The sequence below is a fragment of the Strongylocentrotus purpuratus genome, unplaced genomic scaffold, assembly GCF_000002235.5.
Source record: "Strongylocentrotus purpuratus isolate Spur 01 unplaced genomic scaffold, Spur_5.0 spur5_contig_850, whole genome shotgun sequence".
Classification (NCBI taxonomy): Eukaryota; Metazoa; Echinodermata; class Echinoidea; order Camarodonta; family Strongylocentrotidae; genus Strongylocentrotus; species Strongylocentrotus purpuratus.
In genome coordinates, this window is record NW_022145558.1 from 1,104,140 (window position 1) to 1,129,093 (window position 24,954).

The 24,954-nt window shown below is 38.9% G+C and overlaps 2 protein-coding genes across 2 annotated transcripts; both read left to right on the forward strand.

Moving 5' to 3' along the window:
• The first annotated feature begins 701 nt into the window (after positions 1 to 701).
• LOC100892932 lies at positions 702 to 3,122 on the forward strand. The gene has a single exon (XM_003730501.2). The coding sequence runs from the start codon at positions 702 to 704 to the stop codon at positions 3,120 to 3,122; it is 2,421 nt and encodes an 806-aa protein (XP_003730549.2).
• A 75-nt stretch (positions 3,123 to 3,197) lies between these two features.
• LOC100892998 lies at positions 3,198 to 4,502 on the forward strand. Its single transcript, XM_003730502.1, has one exon. The coding sequence runs from the start codon at positions 3,198 to 3,200 to the stop codon at positions 4,500 to 4,502; it is 1,305 nt and encodes a 434-aa protein (XP_003730550.1).
• Positions 4,503 to 24,954: the final 20,452 nt, after the last annotated feature.

A 24,954-nucleotide genomic window follows, 5' to 3' on the forward strand; every position in this document is an offset into this window, starting at 1 on the left:
CAGGTACTTCAGAACTTTGAGTGCCAGGCAGAGACCATCGGCCTGGCTGGGGAGCTCAACAGCAGAATCATGCTTAGCCAAATAAAACTAAAACTCCCGGAGGAACACAGAATGGACTACTACAAAAGTGTTCGGGATGAGAATGCTGATGACTCCATTTCAGGATTAAGCAAATGGCTGTTTCGGCAGCAAATTCTTATGGAGAAATCCAAATCCAGCATCGCAGATAGTATTGAGCCAAAGAGAGTTTCAGAGTCCTTGACTGCAGCCGTGTCTTGGGACTCCAGGGAGGCTCCTTCATACGCTCGTGATATCCCAAAATGTCCTCTACATCCTAAGAACTCCTCTCATTACCTGAAGAACTGCAACAAGTTCAAAGCCCTAACACTCAAGGAGAAGTATGAAGTCATGAAAGCAAATGGTGTATGTTTCCGTTGTGGTCATAACAACTGTATTGCAGGGAAACCACCTTATAACCACAGCTCCTGCCAGTTCATTTTCCGTGCCGTGTTCAGTCATGTGGTAGTGACGAGCACTTTCCCGCCATCTGTCCCAAAGCCCGTGGTGATGCCAGATATGAGGATCAGAGAAGTGTCCATGCTAACCAAGCAGACTTTGTGAGGCCCGCTCAGTCTAACAGTGCCGTACATGTTCCTGCAATCAACCATGTAGGGAAACTGCAAGCTACCTTACCTACCGTGATGGGATATCTACGATGTGGCAGCAAACGACACCTAGTACGCATTCTGTTGGATGGAGGCAGTCAGGCCACACTCGTGAGAACAGGAATCTTTCCCAGAATGGAGGGTGATCTTTTCCAGGATCAAGACCTTAGCCTTGTTGGCGGCAGTAATATCAAGCGGAAGCTGAGAGTCCTTGATTGTGAGATTAAGGATTTACAAAGGAGTTGGTCTTATCCGTTGACAGCTACTGAGATAGATAAGCCATGCGGGAATACACCTGTCATTTTCCCTGAGCATCTACAGTCCTATGACCACTTGACAGGTGTAGAAATAGATGTGGCCCCATCACCAGTCATTGATCTGCTGCTTGGAGTGGACAATACTCACCTTATGGTATGGGAACAGTACATCAGGGGAAGCAGACCAGATGAGCCAGTTGCGGTTAAATGTCCTCTAGGTTGGTTTGTTCAAGGAGGCCCATCAGCTAATGCAGCACCACTCCTCAACTACGTCAGTGTAGCTGCTTCAGGATCCCTGGAGGAGTTCATTGGACTCGAGACAGCTGGTTTGGAGCCCAGGAAATGTAAATGCTTCTCTGATGACGAGAAAGGAACTGAATCCATGCAGAAGAGTGTTACTCAACTACCAGATGGCTCTTATGAGGTTCGCTTACCCTGGAAGCGATCTCCGGAAGAACTACCAGACAACTATGACTACGCAGTTAAAAGGCAGAAAAGCCTGGAGAACCAGTTCCGAGACCGGTCTAATGAGTGGGAGGTCTATTGCCGGCAAATGAGAGACCAATTGGAAAGGGGTGTCTCCCGGCAGGTTACACAGGATGAGTTGCAACAAGACAGGGATGTAGGCAGAAGGATGTGGTTTCTTCCCCACTTTGGGGTTGTTAAAGACTCAAAAACAACTCCAGTCCGGGTAGTTTACGATGGTAAGGCGAAGTTCCAAGGGCGTTCCCTGAATGACTGTCTCATCAAAGAAGAGAATGTTAACTCGAACCTTTTCGAGGTAGCCCTCCGGTTCCGTGAAAATGAAGTGGGCATGATCGCAGACATATCCAATATGTTCCAGGCTATAAAGATTTCACCAGAGGATGCTCGGTTCCACAGGTTCGTTTTCAGAGAGAATCCAAACCATCCCATACAAGTCTTTGAGCTTACAACAGTCACTTTCGGGGATAAACCCTCTCCAACCGCAGCAATCATCAGCCTCAGACATGTGGCTCGTGAGCATGCACCAGATGATGACAAGATACAGAGAGTAATCGTCGAGCAATTCTATATGAACGACCTGAACGAGTCAGTTAGTAATGCTGAGGAAGCTCTAGAGTTGAAGTCCAAGCTGACGGAGACATTGAAGAAAGGAAACTTCAACTTAAGGAAGTGGCAGTCTAATGTTAAGAAGGTCTGTGATGAGACAGAAAACACAGACACTGCTACAGTCCTAGGTACCAGCTGGGATCTATCTAAGGACACACTGAGAGTGAAGAAGGTCAAACCCTCCGAGGATACTACCCTCACCAAGCGGAAGATTCTTGCTCAAACGGCATCCTATTACGATGTTTTTGGAATGCTTTCCGGACTGTTGGTACGCCCCAAGATTCTTCTTCAAAGGTTGTGGCAGTTGGACCTTGACTGGGACTCCCCTCTTGACCAAGGCAGTGAGCTATACTCCATGATGAGTAAGATCAACAGAGACCTTAATGAGATGGACGGCATTGAGATCCCAAGATGTTTGATATCAGAGCCTTATAGGGGAACGAGACCCCTACCCATAGTGTCCATGCATGGTGTCAGTGATGCTTCAGAGGACGCCATGGGTTTTGCAGTGTGGCTGAGATGGTCACATGCTGACAGCCAAGAAGCTCATCTATCCTTCGTCTGTGCCAGATCTAGAGTGACACCTCCGAAACAGACAAGCATGCCTCGGAAGGAGCTACAAGCTCTTCTCCTTCTATCCAGATGGATGATCACCATCAGAGATGCTCTACGCTTCAGCATAGTCGGATGGATGTGGACAGACAGCATGACAGCGATTAGTTGGCTTAGAGGGCAGTCTAAGACCTTCCGATCTTACGTCGCTCATAGAGTCGGTGAGATCACATCTGAATTTGACCCCTACAGGGATATCGCCTACGTTCCGTCGGATCAAAATACTGTTGATCTCATTTCCAGAGGAGGCGTTGTTACAGACATGCAGGAGGTCATCAAAGGCCCAAAGTACTTGAGACTACCTCCTCATTCTTGGCCGAGGACACTAGAAAATGTTTCTTTCAAACCGGGAGATCCTGAACGGAAGATGTTTCACTGTCGAAACACCAAGATCCTCTCAGTAACTATGAATGCTGTGTCCAAGAATTCCCCGATTGTTGATGCTACCAAGTTCTCCAGCTGGTCAAAGCTACATATGGTCACAGCGAGGGTGTAATCCCTCAAGGAACTTCCCCGGAATCAACGGCTGAAGCAATTCCTCCGGCAGATCTCTGAATGGCCATCCCAAAGAATGATCAAAGAGGCAGAACTGTATTGGGTCAGACAAGCTCAGAAGGAGATAAACTTCCAAGATTCCAATATACAGAAGCTGGACCCATTCTTCGATGAGGACTGTGAAGTGTACCGTGTTGGTGGACGTCTAGGTAGAGCACCGCTGTCGTATGACATTCGCCATCCATATCTTCTTCCGAAGAAGAGTCATATCAGCTTCCTCCTGGTATGCGATAGACATCTACATGCCCTTCATGGTGGTCATTTGCGGACAGCAAATGAGGTTCGGAAGAAGTTCTGGGTAGTGGGGGACATGAACATTGCACGACGTGTTGTACGCTGTTGCATCACTTGCAGACGGCATAGAGGCAAACCGACGCACCAGAGAATGGCTGATTTACAGGAGTTTCGGGTCAGCCCATGTTCGCCACCCTTCAAGACCACCTTGGTGGACTACCTAGGCCCAGTAATGGTGAAACTGAATCGTAATACCACGACCAAGGGATATGGTGCCTTATTCACATGTGCGGTTACCAGGGCTGTCCACCTGACAGTAGTCCAAGACCTATCAACTCAGGCATTCCTTCAAGCTTTGGAAAGGTTTGTCAGTATTAGAGGAGCACCAGCCATGATGGTTAGTGACAATGCTACTTGTTTCCGAGGGGCTGACAACACGATCAATGAGCTGAACATTAAGCCGAACCAAACGCAGGTCCGGGAGCACTGTCAACGTTATAAGGTTGAGTGGAAGTTCGGACCACCGGGAGGACCCCACCACCAAGGGGCAGTTGAGCGCATGGTCCAAGAAGTAAAGAAAGCTACGAGGCAACTTGTGAAGGTTGACCGTCTTACCTTCGTAGAATGTGAGACTGTTTTCTGCAAGATTTCAGGGCTCATTAACAGCCGTCCCCTGACTGCGATGTCATCGTCGCCTCTCGATCATCCACCGCTGACTCCCAATCACTTTCTCATTGGGAGAGGAGATCTGAACTGCCCTGATATTCCTTGTGAGGACTACAAGGGAGATCTACGGAAACGTCGTGAACTGTGTAATACAATGGTGGAGGGTTTTTGGCGTAGATGGATGGAGTATACCCACAAGTTGGCACCACGTCAGAAGTGGCAACGATCTTCAGACAACGTGGAAGAGAACGATATCGTCCTCGTCATCGGTGATGACAGAAAGCGCGGGTCGTGGAAGATGGCCGAGGTAGTCAGGACTCAGCGTGGACAGGATGGCCTTGTTAGAGTCGTCGAAGTGAAATACGCAGATGGGACGCGTGCCACCAGGCCGGTTACAAAACTTGTATCCCTGATGAAGTGAGATGAACGTTTAGACATTTAAAGGTTCAAGAACTGTTGATCACTGGACATTTGAACAGCTTGAAGAAAAACTGCTATTAATGGGCAATTTATAGAGGATAGTGATTTCATTGTATTTCTCTTTGATCTTATAAGTGTTCCATTTAGTCTTAAATCATGTTAGATTGTATTTTTTGTGACATTCCGTCACGCTTAGGGGGTTGGGATGTCAAGGCATGACCTTTTTTTACCCGTATTTGTTACGTGGCAGAATAATTACCCTTTTTACCTGAACTGAGACTTTCAGCCCTTTCGCTACAGCGCAAAACAAGACCGTACGAAGGTACTTCAACCATGTTGGTTGATCCTAGTTTTTTCTTCATTTATATAAGGATTCACACGATTGTTGAATGTGCTTTACAGCGCCACAACTATTAAAGGGAAGCTAATTCAAGTTCACGCCTCCTGTGTGGTTATTATAACAACGTGGAAGTTTAGACACGGTCTTTTAACACTAATTAATACGAACAGTCAAATAAACCGACGTGAAATCAAGTTATTACTTGTTTTCGTTTCCTGTTCTATATTCGCATACAATTCAAAAGCACATATAAACACATCTAGGTGGCAAAGTTGAGGTTTACATAATAAAAACAAAATTAAAAACATTAATTTATACAAACCAAATGAGTGACACCGTCGGGGAAAGAAGCAAAAATACTAGTGATAGTTTTGCAACTAGATAAAAAAATGCAATTAAACAAATAAATGCGATCTCGTTTAAAACAATCATCCCCATTCCTCATGTCCCAGTACAACTTGATTTAACTTTGACGAAAGTTGATGCGAAATAATGAAATTGATTGAACAAAGTTTTTTTTTAAAATGAATGCCAAAAGACGGAATTGACTATGAGATGTGCAAGATTAGGAAGTTCCGGGACGAAATCAAATGAAAACAAGTATGTTATCTCCTTAAAAGTTGTTAAAGGATGGGAACACCTAAATATACAAGGTTGTTTCGTGAGAATACTTCCCTCTCCCTCTTTGGTAAATCATCCGAACACAAGTTAGGAACATTTTGTTTTTACTTCCCTTCATTATGAAGATTAAAGAGAATATTGATAATATTATATTTAAAAACAATATCAAAAGATATTTACCAGCTTCTGAATATCCAAACAACATTCTAGCGCATAGTGGTATATTGGTGAGGACTTTCGACTCTCATACAAAAGGTTCGTTCCTTATGAGAGCTACTGTTTATATCCTTGGGCAAGGTGTTTTGGCCACATATTCCCTCTCGACAACCAAATTGTTGTAGCAAAGATGGAGTAATAACAATTGCAGGGCCCGCATGAACAGCAGTATCAATAATAATGTGGTTATTACCCTGGCTACATGATATCCGTCCAAATCGTCACAGTCATGTGATAACAATTTTTCATACTGTTTCTGCTCATTTATTTTTGCAAGGCGAGAGTCGGGAACAATAATAGGGACTAAACAATAGCGCATATACAGATGTATCAAACCCTATATATACAGAATCATTATCATTACATCGTGTTTTTCATGTGATATTGACACATCCTAGGTTTTACTATAAGGAAAGTAAATACTGTTAAAGTAAATATAAAATCTAGTTTCTTGTCGTAAAAAAATGAAATGGATAACCGAGAACATTTGTTCTTTTAAACGTTCTCTACTTGAGATAATTATACAAAGTTGTGTTATCTGTAGTTCAACTGTGGCCGCGGCAACGAAATTAAAATTCCTCCTTTATTGAAAAATCAACAAATCATCTTTCTTGAATATACAATATTCAGAAAATAGTATCAATTCTTCAAAATTCATAAAAGATTTTGTGAAATGTCATGCACGCAATATATATAAAAACAAATCATATAACCTGGGCAAAGGCATGGTGAAATCAAGTTTTGTGTGGACTTGGACTTTAATACTGTTGGAACTAGACTATAGGTTTTAGTCTAGATCTAACGCTAAAGTGTAGGCTAAGTAAGTCAGGCGCGGATCCAGGATTTCTTAGGGGTGGGGGCCCAAATTTGAAATCAATTTGAAATTTAGTGTGCTGAAATTTGAAAATCGTGCCGGCCAATTTTTCGCTCAGTGGGGGGGGGGGGGGGGGGGGGGGGTGTTATTACATTTGTGGGTAAAGTGTTATAACATTTGTGGGCGTTATTACATTTGTGGGCATTATTACATTTGTGGGTGTAACACCCCCATTTGTGGTTGATTCAAAATTATTACATTTGTGGGTAAAGTGTTATTACATTTGTGGGCGTTATTACATTTGTGGGTAAAGTGTTATAACATTTGTGGGCGTTATTACATTTGTGGGCATTATTACATTTGTGGGTGTAACACCCCCATTTGTGGTTGATTCAAAATTATTACATTTGTGGGTAAAGTGTTATTACATTTGTGGGCGTTATTACATTTGTGGTTGTAACAGGGGGGGGGGGGGGTGGTAGTGAGCACTCATTTTTTTTGTTGGCCCTCGGAAATTTGAAAAATCGCATCCTCCCCCTTGAATGCCCCCCCTTACACGTCCCCCTCCCCTGGATCCGCCACTCGGTCCAGGGGGCGGAGCTCAGGTGTTTTATACATCAAATTATCGTCGGATGAGCATAATTTTATACCTTATTTGTGACACTGGCAGGTCACGAATTGGCGTTAGGTCCAGGGGGCGAAGCCCCAAGAAGCTCAGGGGTTTTATATATTAAATTATCTTCAGATGATCATATTTCATACCTTATTTGTGACACTGGCAGGACACAAATTGTTGTTGGGTCCAGGGGGTGGAGCCCCCAGAAGCTCAGGGGTTTTATACATTAAATTATCGTCAGATGAGCATATTTTACACCTTATTTGTGACACTGGCGGGTCACAAATTTACATGGGTTCCAGGGGGCGGAGCCCCCAGAAGCTCAGGGTTTTGGGCAATAAAAAACGGTCGGATGAGAAAATTTTGATACCTTATTTGTGACACTGGCAGGACACAAATTGGTGTTGGGTCCAGGGGGCGGAGCCCCAAGAAGCTCAGAGATTTTATACATAAAGTAATCGTCAGATGATCATATTTTTTAACCTTATTTGTGACACTGGCAGGTCACGAATTGGCGTGGGGTCCAGGAGGCGGAGCCCCCGGAGGTCCAGGGGTGTTAAGCAATAGATAACGGTCAGATGAGCATCCAGGGGCCCGCCTTAGGGCCATTAGTTGGGTTCGGGGGCAGAGCCCCGGAAGCTCAGGGCTTTAAGTGACTCTCACACTCTGCCGTGTAGGCCTACCGTGTGCCACCGTGCGCGAAAATGTCTGCGGACGGTAGAGAACGGCGAGGGCACACGGTGGTTCGTTATCAAAGCGGGCAACACGTTAATAGGGCGTTGGCGCTTATTTACACCCGGTGGGACCCGGCGAAAGTTTTGGGCATGTTCAAAACTTTGGCCGGCTGGCACCGGCCGCAAGTAAGCGGCAAGAGGACGGTGCTGAACGGTATGAGGACGGTATGAATACGTTATGAAAACGGTCACACTGTATGAACACGTTCACAACACGCTCATAACCCGTTACAGAACGGTGATGAACGGGCAAAAAAATCGGGGTATTTATGGCAGTCGTGTCATGACGTCAGCAGTCCGGGGACTCGCTCACAGGACGCTCCGAGCGGTGAGGGGACGCTAAGTGACTGGTAGGTGGCTGCTACAAACCCGGTGCACACGTTCGAGACCCGATATGGGCCCGGTATGGAAACGGCCAAAATTTTCAACAAAAGTCAATCTGGGCGGTGAAGACGGTAGAAGCACGTTCAACACCCGGTATGCGCCCGGTGAGAACGGTCAGAAGATGGCAACGAAACGGTGAAAAGATTAATTTTACGATTTTTTTTTTTGCGGCCGGGGACAAGTTCGCTCAAAACCCAACGTTCTGGACTCTGTTGTTTTTTAATAGCCCGGCAGGTGGACGGTAGGCCTAGACGGCAGAGTGTGAGAGCTCCATAAGGCATTTAATTTCTTCACATGAGCATAATTATACCTTATTTGTGACACTGGCAGGTAACTAATTGGCGTGGGGTCCAGGGGGCGGAGCCCCCAGAAGCTTAGGGGTTTTAGGAATTTTATAACGGTCAGACAAGCATGTAGGGGCCCGCTTTAGCGCCCTTGGTGGGGTCGAGGGGGTGGAGGCCCAGAAACTTAGGGGTTGTAGGCATATAATTACGGTCAGATGAACATATTTTGAATTGTGACACTGGCAGGACACTAATTGGCGTGAGGTCCAGGGGGCCGAGACCCCAGAAGCTCAGGGGTTTTAAGCATTAAATAACCCTCAGATTAGCATCCAACCATCCGCTTAAGGGCCCTAGGTGGGGAAAACGTAGAATCAGAAGACCTTGACTATATGAAAGACATTAATATGCCTAAGAAGTTTGAAAGGAATTACACTTGGGGAAGGGATTTGGATTAGAATTTCAAGAACGGCGTGCAGAACGAATGAGATTTTGTGGAAGAAGAAAAATAAGAATTCAGTACGCGAACGAGAACAAGGCATCGTCGAAGACGTCATATTATGAATATTAATGATAATAATAACTAATAATAATTAATGCTAATCATAATGATAAAATATATTAATGATATAACAATAATGATTATCATTATATCAAATAATACATATAATACTCGAAAGTACAATAAGTCCTATAAATTACTCAGCAAGGCCACAGTACAGATATAGCTTTCCTTCACAACCCGACGAGATGGACAAAGCGCTGGTGTGTATAAAAAATACATCGTGTGTGTGTGTGTGTGTGTGTGTAAGTGTATTTGAGTTAGTCGACCAAAAGGTTAGAGCGCCATCTTCGGTGACAGACTTTTATAGACAGAGTTTCAAAGATTATATACGCTTTTTTATTAAATAAGAAAGTAGAAAAATCATATGCAGAACGACATTTAGAACAGACTTATAATATTCATGGAAAAGATATACAATTAATATTTTTAAGACTTAGAAAGTGCACATTGAATAGTAAGCTTAGAGAATTTCAATTTAAAATGCTTTATAATATTATATATACCAAATTACATTTATATAAATTTAAAATGGTTAATAGTAATTTATGTTCTTTTTGTGGTAAATATGAGGAAACTTACGAGCATTTATTTTGTCTTTGTGAGAAAGTAAAACCAATTTGGGAAGAGTGTGGGAATTCATTTAATTTAGTAGAAATTACAAATATAAATTGGAAAGGTATCCATGTAGGGATAGTTGAGTTTAACATAGGGAAGGAACAGTTATTAAATCATATCATAATTTTGATAAAATATATGATATTTATAGATAGTAAAAATAGACAAAAACCACCAACTTATTTGGAGATTAAGAAAAGATTATTAGAAAATAGAAAGGAGGAGAAGAAATTAGCTGGGGACCGAGGTACACTCACATATCATTTTAGAAAGTGGGACAATTTAGAATAGCTTCGTGCAGAATAAATAAAATAAGGAAGGCGAATAGAAGCAATGAAATGGACATGGCTGATATAATGGTCGAGATTCCCACAAAATGTAGGCATGTTTTAAGTGGGTGTTTGTGTGAGTGTCTGTGCACGTGTGTGTATGTGTGTATGTAAGTATTTTTTTTCCCTTTTTTTTCTTCTTCTTTTTTTCTTCTCTTAAATGTCTTGTTATGTTCATGCCTTCTTCATGCATGCATGTTTCATGCTTTATTTGATGTAAATAGTAAAATTTCATTTGTATTATTTAGATGTGAATGTAAAATCATATTCTATATAATAATATTAACATGCAGATTATTTTATGTATTGATTTTGTTATTGTTTGTGAAAAGCAATGGAGAAAATAAAATATCATTGAAAACAAAAAAAAAGACAAACATGGACGATCTGATGTTGTAGACAAATCGATGAATATCTGCAACATCTTCATAGCTGCAGACAAGTTAATTGACTAAAAGGAGGCAAGAAGGTCAGTACTTAAACTTGCAGTGTTTAAGTTGTGGGAAATATGTGTATAATCATGATATTTATGACATAACTTTGAGACAGGTGCCCATGTATAAGAATTCATGCTGGTGAATCTATGTATAAGAATTTATGTTGATGAATCTGTGTATAAGAATTTAGGTTATATTAATTTATACAAGTGTGAAGACTATTCAGGAAACACAAAGAAAGAAATAGTAAGGTTAAGTAAATGGCAAGTTTTGGTATAATGCCTATGGGTCACTCCTAAATTTGTATTAAGGAACCTGTAATTATTACATGGATAAGGAACCTGTAATTATTATTGCATCCTTTAATTAATGCCCTTTTGTTGTTTGTTTTCTCACAGTTTTCACGGGGTGAAAAGAACGGAGTTAAAAGAAAGGAGTCAAAGAAATGAAGAATGAAAGAAACACTACCGTAAAAACCATTGTCAACCTGTCGTTATTTATTGGCTGCAGTTACAGTGTGCATTTACAGGGTGCAAGAACGTAGCTGTAGAAAGGGGTTTCAGTACAGGGCCAGATCGCGCAGTACGTGGCGGAGCAGAGTGGGTTTGTGTTTTATATGAAACCCTTTTTAGTTTACCGCATTTTACTTTTGCCAAATACTCGTACATCTTTGGAATGGGCCTGCATTATGTTGGGTTGTAATAAATGTAACTATATTCAATTCGATAAAATGCTGTTTTTAAACTCACCATGATATCCCCATTAAGTAGCCGCGGTCCACGCAGTCAAACAGCACAAAACCAACCTTCTCGTATAAGCATACTGGGTAGGAGTGGGCTGATACCTAGGGAAATGCAGCGGAACCGAAGGTTGAGTGGTTAAATGTATGGTGTTCTAGTAATGGTTATATATTGCTCCTCCAAGCCGTATGTGTGTGCGTGTGTGTGTAAGTGTGAGAGAGTATGTAAATCATTTATGTTATTTTCATAAATCATCCCCCACACTTCGGACCAGTCTTTATATGGCTATGCCACTGTTTCAATCACAAACCTTTGAATTGTGAACCTTTTGAAAACGAGTGCATCGGCGGGGAGCGACCAGCGGCCATCTGGATTCGTCTCTGTATATGGTGAGGCAAATATGTATGTCGCTCGAAAATTAAAAGAAAATCATATTGGGCCCATCATGCACACTGTCATTTCAGGCCTAGTGAATGAATGATTAAAAAGAAGGAATGAAATGAATCAAGTGACAACGTGGGCTAAAGAAGAAGAAAAAGAAGGAGAGAAAAAGAGAAAGGGGTGGAAATGTGAAAAAATAGAGAGAGGGAAAGAGAGAGAGAGGGGAAGGAGGGGTAGAGAGAGAAAGAGAGATGGGGTAAAGAGAGAGAAAGAGAGAGGGGAGAGGGAGAGGGAGATGGAAAGGAAAGGAAAGGGGTCCCGAGGTCTTTAGGGAGCCAACGTTTGCCCAAATGAATGGATTCTGCTAATGTTGCTAATGATCTTTGCGGCCTTTATGCATATTTTGTGATGCATTATAATTGTATGGATGTATATAGGCCTGTGTACCTTTAACTGCTTTCCACATGTTTTGGTTAATAAATCAGTCTTTTCCTTCAGTAGAAATATGGTATTTATTTAACACACCATGTTTAAAGGGCAAGTCCACTCCAAAAATAACTTACTTTTATAGAACCAGAAAAATCAAACAAACCAATCAAAAAATGTTTGAGCACAATCAGATAACTAATAAGAAAAGTTTTTAATTTTTGATGAAATGACAAAATGAAAATCATGAGACGAATTGGTAACTCACTATGTGAGTCTGTGACGTCATGGTCTCAATATCCACTAATTGTTTTCTTATTGCTGATATTGTAAATTTCCAATTTTCCCCTAAAAATCTTATTTCCTCACACAAGTATCCAAGTTATATTGATAGTAATATGTTCTTGTGTGGGCGCACTAATAAAGAACATTTTTTCCAGTTAAATAATGAAAATTCTAAATTTTGATAAACTAATAATATAAAATCAATGATTATTATGAATGTATAATATAGGTTTTCCCGGCCAACTTCGTAAACTTAGCATCCGAATTAACGTTACGTTCGTTCAAATTCGTGCGAAATTGAATGACTATGTAGATCAACATTCAAAAAGCTAATTGCGTCATTCAATTTGATTTAGTAGCATGCGATTTCATACTCTTGTCACGGAAACGTGCAAAACGAGCATTCAATTTAGAAAAGCGTGCAAAGAGCATTCAAATTCGCGCCGGACAGACGGTGGTATGTATTCAAGCATTCAATTTCGTGATTAGGCATCCATATGTGACATTTGTGCATTGCTTTTCATTTGATGTTAATTTGTCACTTAATATACTTCAATCTGTTTGAATAATTTAATGCTATAAGTTTACTTTTAGGAATGACCTGCGTATTTGTTAGCAGATATCTGTCATTACACAGGTTACTCACCTTTCCCCCCAATGATCTATGTGATATACTTCCTGTACTGTACTTTTTTTGTCCTCTTTTCATATATTTGTATTTGTAAGTGCTATGGTACTTATTGTTTTTAGCGCTCCTAAATATTCGATATTATTATTATTATTATTAACTGTCCCAAGAGAAGGTGCACAATTTGTGACTACTCTTCTAAGCACAAGCTATATATACACAGATCCTGGACAGCGGTAGAGTTGAACTTTAGACATGAACATGATAGAAACAAAATAAAATGGTGAATAAAGAAAAGACGTAAAATGAAAAGAATGAAAGATCACCTACTCAATCAAGATTAATCAACACAAACCATTACAAAAATAACATGTTTAAAGAAATGTTTCAACAAAAATAAAGATCGAAAGAAAGAGAAAACATTAAATGCAATATAAATATATCGGACAAATAAGAAGATTGTAGTATAATGTGAAATAATTTCAGAAAAGATCATAGAACAAAAAAAAATGAACATGAAAAAGTGAATATCCGAATAAAAATTGAGCCTCATACAATGATTTTGAGGTCTAGTTTTAATTTGAATGACCCGATTGCGAAAGAGGTTGCCCATAGACGAAAATGAAACCGCAATTCGCCAAAGAATTCTCCTTCCACTCAACGTTGGCGAAATTGAATGACGCTTACGCATTTCCAAATTGACTGAACCAAGCTTTAATTTGAATATGCATGTTTAGAAAATTGATGACTCGAAACGAAATTGAATGCAAAAAGATTAAAAATGAAACAGGGGAGCAACGAGTGGAGAAAATTCGCTCGAACATGAATGCACGTTAGTGAAATTGATCGCTGCTTTGACGAAATTGGCCGGGAAAACCTAAATTAAGAAAAAAGTACCAATTCTTCAAGGTCATACATTTTTTTGTAAAATGTCGTGCCCGCAATATAATACAAATCATATGACCTAGGCAAAGGCATGGGGAAATCAAGTTTTTTGGGATAAAAAGGGAAATTAGTGGGATAAAAATATGTAAAGCAATTGATAAACAGTGAGGCAATGACATCAAAGTGAACCAAAGTGCGCCAAAACTCATGTTTAGGGATTTATTTTTTATAAATCCGGAGGAAATGTTTGGATTTCCGGGGATTTTCGCTTAAATCTTAATACCACCATTTTCTCTGATGTCTAAGCTTTAAGTTGATACCAGATTTGGCTGCCCCATTCTGCCCGTTATTTTGTAAGAGCCGTTTTCCTTGCAACATTGCCCCGAAAAATGTGTTTATTTTGGTCCGCGGTGTCAGAACAAGACTGTCACGCGCCCCCTCGCGCCGTGATTTATGACCACGAATCCTTCATGATTCATCCGCGGACCCCAAAAACCCACATTTTTCGGGGCAATGTGGCAAGGGAAATCGGCTCTTACATAACAACGGACAAGATCGGGCAGCCAAATTTGGTATCAACTTAAAGCTTAGACATCAGAAAAAATGGTGGTATTAAGATTTAAGCAAAACACTGCGGAGATCTAAACATTTCTTCTGGATTTATAAAAAAACATGGATAATTAAACGATTTTTCAGTGAATTACCCTATGATATATCATGAAGATTGTGTTTCTATAAATTTAAAACCATTCATTCAATGAAATAAGCTATCAGGAATGTGTGAGAGCAATTTCATATAAATAACTTAAAAACTTCATGTTGAATTGAAAGATTTATAAAATAAGTCACTTTTGCACTAAAACTGTGAATATGTAGAATTTTGCTGTTTGAAGTAGTAAATTTATACCCTTATTATAAATGTGAGCTATTATTATTATTATTATTATTGTGCATACCGGAATTAAAAAAAAAAAATAAATAAATAAATCACCCAAACTTAGTTTTAGCGCACTTTGGTTCATCCCTGGCCCACTGTACGGGGGTTGGGGGGGGGGGGGGGGAACCGCTTCGTAAAAGATGATGTTTCATACGTAACCATAGCCAAAATTCCTTTTTCTTGCAAAGGTATAGACTTGAGAAACGTATGGCATACTAATGTGGACAATGTCCACCTTTTTACCATCATTCTCAAAATACTGACAACATTTTAGTCTAATTGTTCATGATATATACTAAGTGATCTTATACAAAGTGTCTATTGATTGGATTAACACAATAAGTAGGTAACGATCGAGTCAAGATGATATTTCGTTTCGTCTATTTCCATTTCCAACAAAATAAAATAAAGTACATGGGATAGCATTGTACATAGTAAAATAATGAAACTTAAAAATATATTTATAATTGGTTCATAGTGTACAACAGGTATAAAAACAGGTTGGTCATGGAGGGGACTGCTGAAAAACTGGGCTTGTAGATTGCAGCCCCCTATAACTTATAATTGCAAAACTAGTATATCAATAATAAGGGAACGCACAAATACATTACCAAATAGACATAACATAAAAGGAGTGCAAGGGACAGGGAAAGAAGGGAAACGATGAACGAGAGAGGGTAGGACTCTTGCCTATAACACACACAATAAAACACGGTCCGACCGGAATACGTATGGCAGCACAAAATGAATGAAAATAAAACAAAGTATTTTTATTGAGTGAAATATTTAATGATGGAGAGCTGAGGCTTGATAATCACGCATTTTTTTTAATTATCAATTTCAACTTAAAAGAGTTTAAACTGGGGGCATTCTTCATGCTAACATCAAGAATGGCCCAAAGCTTCGAGCCTGCGTTTTAAATAAACATGGATTTAGCAAGTATAGTTCGTCAGATTGGCGCGTGGGGTATTTGTGTATAGTTTTATTTTCATGAAAATTGAATTCGTAGCGTTTGATTATTTAACTGGTACATAAACTGACCAAGGCTATGACGATATAAATCATTTATCGTCAACACATTATTTTTCAACAAACAAAACATCAGTATGGGATCTCCAGGAAGTGTTACAGATAACACGCATAGCTTTATTTTAGTATTCTATGAAGATCAGAATTGTGTATATTACATACGTCTATGATATTACCCTATGAAATAATGCCATAATTAAAGTAGGGCAGAATTAATGTCGAGTAAATCATTAGCAGGGAGGAGGTTGGTGGAAAAACTTAACCTTATTTACAATCCCTATATTGCGAGAAATTGTACGGCAAATGCTATCAGTATGAACTTTCCATGAGAGTTTATCGTCTATTATCAGATACATATTATACACAATGTACTCACTATTTGCCTAGATCCTGCTCAATGCGAAATGAATCGTGGAATGAAGCTTCGAGTCCTCTCCTCGGAAATATCTATTTAATTATAGCCGAGCTAAAAGGATTCACAATAATCTTACACAGTTCAAATAAATGTAATTGGCAACAAGTGACATGAGAGGTCTCTTCTAGAACGTGTTATGAAGGCGTTAACAATGTCTCTTTCACAAGATAAGAGGAGAGTTTGTCTATGGTTCATGAGTCCGGTGTGACAGATGCCAAAACATGCAGTGTGTCGAAGAAAATGATATAAAAATCAGTCTAATGCCGATTCCCTTTTCACTAAAATGTGCTTCGTTCCATTAGATTTCCATATAGAAGTGAAGGATAACCCAAAAGAAATGAAAGACATATAGGCTGCATGAGTCTGTAATTCAACGTCTGGTGAAATGGCATTTGGCAGGTACCTGTGCAAGTCAGTTGAATCATGTGGTTCAAAACGAACCAGAAGAAAATACATATAACTAGAGCTAATCGACCAAACAAAAAAGATACATATCTCTTGCTCAGTGAGTCGGCCCTGATGGTCATTGTGACGCAAGTAATATCACGTGACAAAGTGCCCTGGGCATTCTGCTCAACAAGTGGAAACCTTGGTCTGTTACCAGACTTCAATATACATCAACTGCCATTGCATCTGAGTATCCCCCCCCCACAATGCAATCATCTAAATCTACTACAATAGCGAATAATGTAAACATTTTATTTATTTGTCGGGGGGGGGGTTAAGGGTAAGCCAGGCTTTTGTTACTCGATAACTATTCAATTATGTTTTCAATTTTGATATTCGCGTTTCGTTTTCTCATGATTTTGTATACATGTATTAGTATCTATCTATTGTAAGGGAATTTATACTACAGTTAGGAACTTAAAGATGAAGTTGAGTTCTGGCCATGCGATTGCATTGTGAAAGAAACGGTGAGGAATCTATCAGAAAAGGTTGATCAAGTAGCATATACGTTTAGGTGTGTACTGCTAGGTTCTGGAGTCATCACAATGATAACAAATTTGGCCAAGCTTTGGTAAAAGTAACAAGCACTGTACAAGGAAAGATGTATATGGGAGTACAGAAACATGTGGAATAAAAATCAGGCCTCATTTTTAAGCTGATACTTGTCATATTTAGAATAGAAGAGCCATGCTTTTCAGGGAACATTTTTTCTCTGATTTCTTTCACACTTGCATTATCAAAATGATAAAGCTCTCAAGATTTGTTTTATCTCTCCTCAGAACTCAACCTTTTCTTTAAACTCAACGATAATTGCCCGACAATGTTTGTGAAAATATTCATGAAATTCAAATGAAGCCATGAAATAATTATGTCATTATTACATCATGTAGAAAAGAGGCTCTCTATGTAAAGTTGAAGATTCTATCATCACCCGACATTTGACGATTCTACAAGTAACCTTGCTCGCAGCCTAACAATTTTGTTTCTCTATATTAAAAACATTGTTATGGAACCGATTGTGTGTGTAGTATGTTTTGGTTCTTCTTCTTAGTTTATATAATGTATCCTATATGGGGTTACTCATGGACCCTGGATTTGTTAATACAGAGAGAGAGAGAGAAACAGAGAGAGACAAAAAAGTGACTTTGCCTGGAAACCACACAAATCTATTTCTGATCCCCATAAGTCATATCATGATATACGGAGTGGCATACTCTTATTATCATGTCAAGTATCGTAGGTGAATAAGATATTTCATACGCCGACTGGGCTTGTGTCAAAGGTGCCAGAAGAAAGAAAAAGCACTTTTGAAAGGAACGTTCTGAAAAGAAACGTACCTTGATTTATATCATTTGTAATGAAGTTCACACTGGGAGGTGGTACAGTGTAGGGGAAAAAGTTTATGAACACTGGTTGTAAACCTGAGGAGCGTGGGGGCTTAGAAGCTCATAAACATGTTTGCCGAATGGATAATTAGAACAAAATTACAATGAAAAACTATATTTGAAATGTAAGCATATCCAAATTTGGGTATTTCACTTCGTTCTACGTTGATACAAACATCCCTTGCTAAAACGAGAAACGACAAAAATCAGACAGACATATATATTAGCTGAAGTGTAAAAAATAATAACCAGATTTTGGCTTCGGTTTATGACACTTTACCTGAATTTTAAGTCCACCATTCTTAACGAGATTTCACATTTATATATGTATCATAATTTAATTCAGGAAATAAGTAAAAACCCTTCAAGCTAAATCAGAACTTCATTCATACTTATAGCTAAGGTATGCTATGCTTGAGTCCAAGAGGGCATTTGACCGTAAAGCTGGTGTTGAATAGATTGAGAATTTTACAGAAACGTTTGTTTTCTTCTCGCAGCGTTCTAAATTTGTAAAAAAGAATAACAGAACTAGACATAGTATATATGCATACATATCAGGTATATGGTGAAAAACAGACAGGTTTGTATTTCAAAAATTCACTCGTTGACACTTCAAATTATCACATTAAATTCCTCCGTCCCCGATACAAAAATATAACATATATGTGTACTTATTGATCAATTTTTATGAAATTTATTCAGTCTCTACGAACTCTAAAATAAGATACCAACTACATTCAAGCTTTGTAAAATACATCCTAACGTATAGGCCAATTTAGTACTGCTAAGCCGATGATGTAACGAATCCGGAATAGGTTAGTGTAGAAAACTAGATAATGTTTTTTTAGACATCAAATTATAACAAATTCACTAGATATTGCTTAATATTACAAATAGATTTGGCTTCGAGATGCCCTGCGTTTGGCAACCCAGGCTTACAAACTTTTAAGAGAAAGAAAAGGACGGAAAAGGGACGAAAAGCGTTCTTAAAAAATGACGCCCTAGCCAATACAGGTTATAATTGTGCTGAAACCCAGTAGTAGACAAGCCAAGAGAAGACTATTTTTTGTAAAGTTTTTTATACTTTCGACGGCATTCTGGGGTTAAAGCATGGCATCCATGCTAAAATGATCTAGAAATCAATCTAATGCAGATTCCCCTTTAACTAATGTGCTTCGTTCCAGCAGATTTCCATTTTTTCCATCTTCATATAAAAAAAAATTAAAGATCATTACAATATTATACATTAAACAAAACAAAAAAGCAACCATACATGTGAACTGTATCAAAGAGACCATATTTACCAGCCGAAAATGGTAAAGGGGAAGTAATAAAGGACAAAGGCCTTGTCAAATAAGTTCCCTATGTAGCAGTGACGAATAACCCGTATGAAATGAAAGACATAATATGTAGGCTGCATGAGTCTGTATTTCAACGTCTGGTCAAATGGCATGTGGCAGGTACAGGCAGGTACCTATCATGCACCATCATGGAACATTGGGCTTTAAAGTTGATGCAAGCCGTCCAACATTGCCCGAATGTTGAAATCGTTCATCGTTCATCGACAACAACAACAAATCTTCAACGGAAAGACCTTTTTGAGGTTCATTAAATGCAAAGTCCACTTTCCTACCGTTTCGAAAAAGATGATGTTTCATACGTTACCAGAGCCAAATTCGGTTTCGTTGCCAAGGTATAGACTTAAGAAACGTATGACATACTTATTTGATTTGATTTTGATTTGATTTGATTTATTGGATTCTGCATCTTTTTTCTTTTTTTAATCATACATTTTCATGAACATAATATGGACAATGTCCACCTTAATTACTATTATTCTCAAAATACTAATAACATTTAGTCAAATTGTTCATGGTATATACACTGGTGCTCATAACGGTGGAATATTTTTTTTTATCCCAATTTATGGAATTATTTTAAAAATAATTTAAAAATACTAGATCTAGATAATAGTATACAGTCTCAGATTTTATTGAATAATAATTTGCCAATATGTGTTTTGCGTGACTGCTAAAGCATGTTTATTATGCTACTATGTTTATCAACTAGGGGACCTATGCCCTTAAGTCATAAATGACAGTAATAAGGATTAATGCCTCACAAAAGGGCACTAATATAGCACATCGACACGGTGTTGATCCTGGAGCCTCACAGTTACGAGGCCATTGCTTTGTCACTGAACCATGACTGTACGTAGCGGGGGCTAGGGTAGGGGGCAGTTTCCATAAATTAAAAAAATAAACCGAAAATGCAATAAATATTCAATAATTTATTGCATTTTACCACGGTCCCCAACATTAAAAAATCCTCTGGACGGCCATGCATTATGGCTCAATGCATGGGCACACAGAAGATTTTTTTATGTTGGGGACCGGGGTAGAATGCAATAAATTATTGAAAATTTATTGCATTTTCTGTTTTTTTTTTAATTTATGGAAACTGCCCCCTACCCTAGCCCCTGCTACGTACAGTCATGGTTCAGTGACAAAGCAATGGCCTCGTAACTGTGAGGCCCCAGGATCAACACCGTGTCGATGTGCTATATTAGTGCCCTTTTGTGAGGCATTAATCCTCATTACTGTCATTTATGACTTAAGGGCATAGGTCCCCTAGTTGATAAACATAGTAGCATAACAGACATGCTTTAGCAGTCACGCAAAACACATATTGGTAAATTCTTATTCAATAAAATCTGAGACTGTATACTATTATCTAGATCTAGTATTTTTAAATTATTTTTAAAATAATTCCATAAATTGGGAGAAAAAAAAATATTCCACCGTTATGAGCAACAGTGTACTAAGAATTACGGTTTCTGCAATATATACAAGGATCTTATGTAACTCTATTACGATGAGTTTATATGTAGTGGCTATTGCTTGGATCAACAAAATTAAGAGGTAACGATCGAGTCAAAAACAATATTTCGTTTCGTTTATTTCCATTTCCAACAAAATAAAATGAATTACATGGGATTGCCTTGTACATAGTAAAATAATGAAACTTAACAATATATTTGTAATTGGTCCACAGTGTTACAACAGGCATATAAAACAGGTTGGTCATGGAGGGGACTGCTGAAAAGCTGGGCTTGTAGATTGCAGCCCCCTATAACTTATAATTGCAAAAATAGTATATCAATAATAAGGGAACGCACAAATACATAAACCAAATAGACATAACATAAAAGGAGTGCAAGGGACAGGGAAAGAAGGGAAACGAGGAACGAGAGAGGGTAGGACTCTTGTCTATAACACACACAACAAAACACGGTCCGACCGGAATACGGATGGCAGTACAAAATGAATGAAAATATAACAAAGTATTTTTATTGAGTGAAATATTTAATGAGGGAGAGCTGAGGCTTGATAATCACGCATAATTTTATTTTAATTTGAACTTAAAAGAGTTTAAACTGGGGGCATTCTTCATGCTAACATCAAGAATGGCCCAAAGCTTCGGGCCTTCGTAAATAAACATGGATTTAACAAGTATAGTTCGTCAGATTGGCGCGTGGGGGTATTTGTGTATAGTTTTATTTTAATAAAAATTGAATTCGTAGCGTTTGATTATTTAACTGCTACATAAACTGACCGAGGCTATAACGATATAAATCATTTATCTTCAACCTATTTTTTTTAAAAACAAAACATCAATTTGGGATCTCCAAGAAGTGTTACAGAAAACACGCACATTTTTCTTTTGTAGAAGTATTATTCTATGAAGATAAGAAATGTGTGTATTACCCCATAAAATAATGCCATAAGTTAAGTAGGGCAAAATTAATGTCGAGTAAATCATTAGCAGGGAGGAGGTTGGCAAAAAAAACGTAACCTTATTTACAATCCCTACACACACAGAAAAGTAGGTGTAAATTGACTCCCTATAGGGAGTAAATGCTTGTCACATAAGTGACACCCCTCAGGGAGTAAATTTACTCCCCAATGTAGGGAGTAAATTACCTTTTTTCATAAGAAGGTGTAAATTTGCACCCCAAGGTTATGATTGTACTCCCTTTAAGGAGTGAAATTTGGACCCAATGGTGCTCATTTAACACCTTTTGGTTCCATTTTCATGAAAAATGGGTTCAAATTTACACCCGTGGGGTTGAATTTTATACCCTTTATGATCGATTCCACACCCTGTGGGGAGTAAATCTACACCCTTTTTATGCACAGCATCAACCAATTGATCATCCCTCGAGCAATCAATCATCCATGCTTTGTAATCACTTAACAGTCACTGATTCTCACCCTTTTGTCTACGTTTCACTGCTCTAAAGAAATCAGACCAGAATGTCGAGTTATATGTTGAAAGGCTTTAATCATGGGTGTCGATCTGTAAGTGATACCTATTGTTCAGGGGGGGGGGGTGATCTATTCATTCATCCCCCCTGATCAATAGGTATTACGTAAGGATTGACACCCATGGCTTTAATGCTCACCTAAACAACCATTAGTGTGAACTCAACACAAGTGCAGACTGTAAGAACTAACATATGGCTGGAGTTATCGGTTTAAATGTAATGGAATTACTTAAACACACAATCCTGCCTTACCGAATTTCTTCCCTTCACTAACACGTATAAGAAGACAATTATGTACTAGTTAGTAAAACAACACTTCTGCTAATTTCATTAAATTGTAACCCTCGGTACAACCCCCTATTATTGATCGGATAACTTTCACACAAATAATATGCCCAAATGAAACATGATAATTCCCCTAACATGACTAAAATATGTGAATTATTCTTTAAAAAAAAAAAATCATTTGGCAGTACCTATATTGACACGATGCGCCATTGCTGTAGCGCATGCGCATATGCACTGACCAATCAGAACTCGTCTGACTAAAATAGGGTGTAAAATTACATCCCTCAAATATACACCCTTGCGTATTCCCGTGTTTTACTCCCTAAAAGGTGTAAAAGCGGCGCCCTATTTTTCCAATTTCGTTTTACTCCCCAAGAACACCTTTTATTTCTCTGTGTGTATATTGCGAGAAATTGTGCTATAAATGCTATAAATATGAACTTTCAATGAGAGTTTATCGTCGATTATCATATATATCTTATATACAATATACTCACTATTCGCCTAGATCCTGCTAAATGCGAAATGAATCGTGGAATGAAGCTCCGAGTCCTCTCCTCAGGAATATATATTTAATTATAGCCGAGCTAAAAGGATTCACATTAACCTTACATAGTTCAAATAAATGTAACTGGCAACACGTGACATGAGGGGTCTCTTCTACACTGTTGGTCATAATGGTGGAATAATTATTTTTACCCCAGTTTAGGGAAGGATTTAAAAAAAATATTTATTTCTAATAGATCTAGATAATGGCATACATTCTCAGATTTTATTGAATATTAATTTGCGAGTGTTTGTTTTACGTGACTGATTAATCATATGTGTGCTACTATGCTAATCAGCTAGGGAACCTACGTCCTTAAAACATAATTGACAGTAATGAGGATTAATGCCTCACAAAAGGGAACTAATATAGCTGATCGACACGATTTTTATCCTGGGGCCTCACAGTAACGAGGCCATTGCTAAGCCCCTGAATCATGACTGTACGCAGTGTTTGCTAGGGTACGCGGCCCCTTCCACAAATCCCCCAAAACGAAGAAAATGCAATAAATTGTCAAACAATTATTGCATTTTCCCCCGGCCCCCAACAGGAAAAATTCCTCTGTGTGGCCATGCCTTGAACCATAATGCATGGCCCTACAGAGGAATTTTTCCTGTTGGGGGCCGGGGGGAAATGCAATAATTGTTTGACAATTTATTGCATTTTCTTCGTTTTGGGGGATTTGTGGAAGGGGCCGCGTACCCTAGCAAACACTGCGTACAATCATGATTCAGGGGCTAAGCAATGGCCTCGTTACTGTGAGGCCCCAGGATAAAAATCGTGTCGATCAGCTATATATTAGTGCCCTTTTGTGAGGCATTAATCCTCATTACTGTCAATTATGACTTAAGGACGTAGGTCCCTTAGCTGATTAGCATAGTGGCACACATATGATTAAGCAGTCACGCAAAACAAACACTCGCAAATTAATATTCAATAAAATCTGAGAATGTATGCCATTATCTAGATCTATTAGAAATAAATATTTTTTAAAAATCCTTCCCTAAACTGGGGTAAAAATAAATATTCCACCATTATGACCAACAGTGTAGAACGTGTTATGAAGGCGTTAACAATTTCCCTTTCGCAAGATAAGAGGAGAGTTTGTCTATGGTTCATGAATCCGTGTGTGACAGATGCCAAATCATGCAGTGTGTCGAAGAAAATGATCTAGAAATCAATTTAATGCCGATTCCCTTTGCACTAAAATGTGCTTCGTTCCATCGAATTTCCATGTAGAAGTGACGGATAACCCAAAAGAAATGAAAGACATATAGGCTGCATGAGTCTGTAATTCAACGTCTGGTGAAATGGCATTTGGCAGGTACCTGTGCAAGTCAGTTGGATCATTTGGTTCAAAAACGAAACAAGAGGAAATAGATGTAACTAGAGCTAATCGACCGAACAAAAAAGATACATATCTCTTGCTCAGTGAGTCGGTCCTGATGGGCATTGTGACGAAAGTAATATCACGTGACAAAGTGCCCTGGGCATTCTGCTCAACAAGTGGAAACATTAGTCTGTTCCCAGACAGAAAAGAAACTACTTTAAATGACGATGGGGAGGGGGGAGAAGGGACTTCAATATATATATATATATATTTTTAAACTTTCGACAGCATTATGGGGGTAAAGCATGTCATCCATGCTAAAATGATCTAGAAATCAATCTAATGCAGATTCCCCTTTCACTAATATGCTTCGTTCCATCAGATTTCCATTTATTTCCATCTTCATATAAAAACTATTATACATCATTAAAATATTATACATTAAACAAAA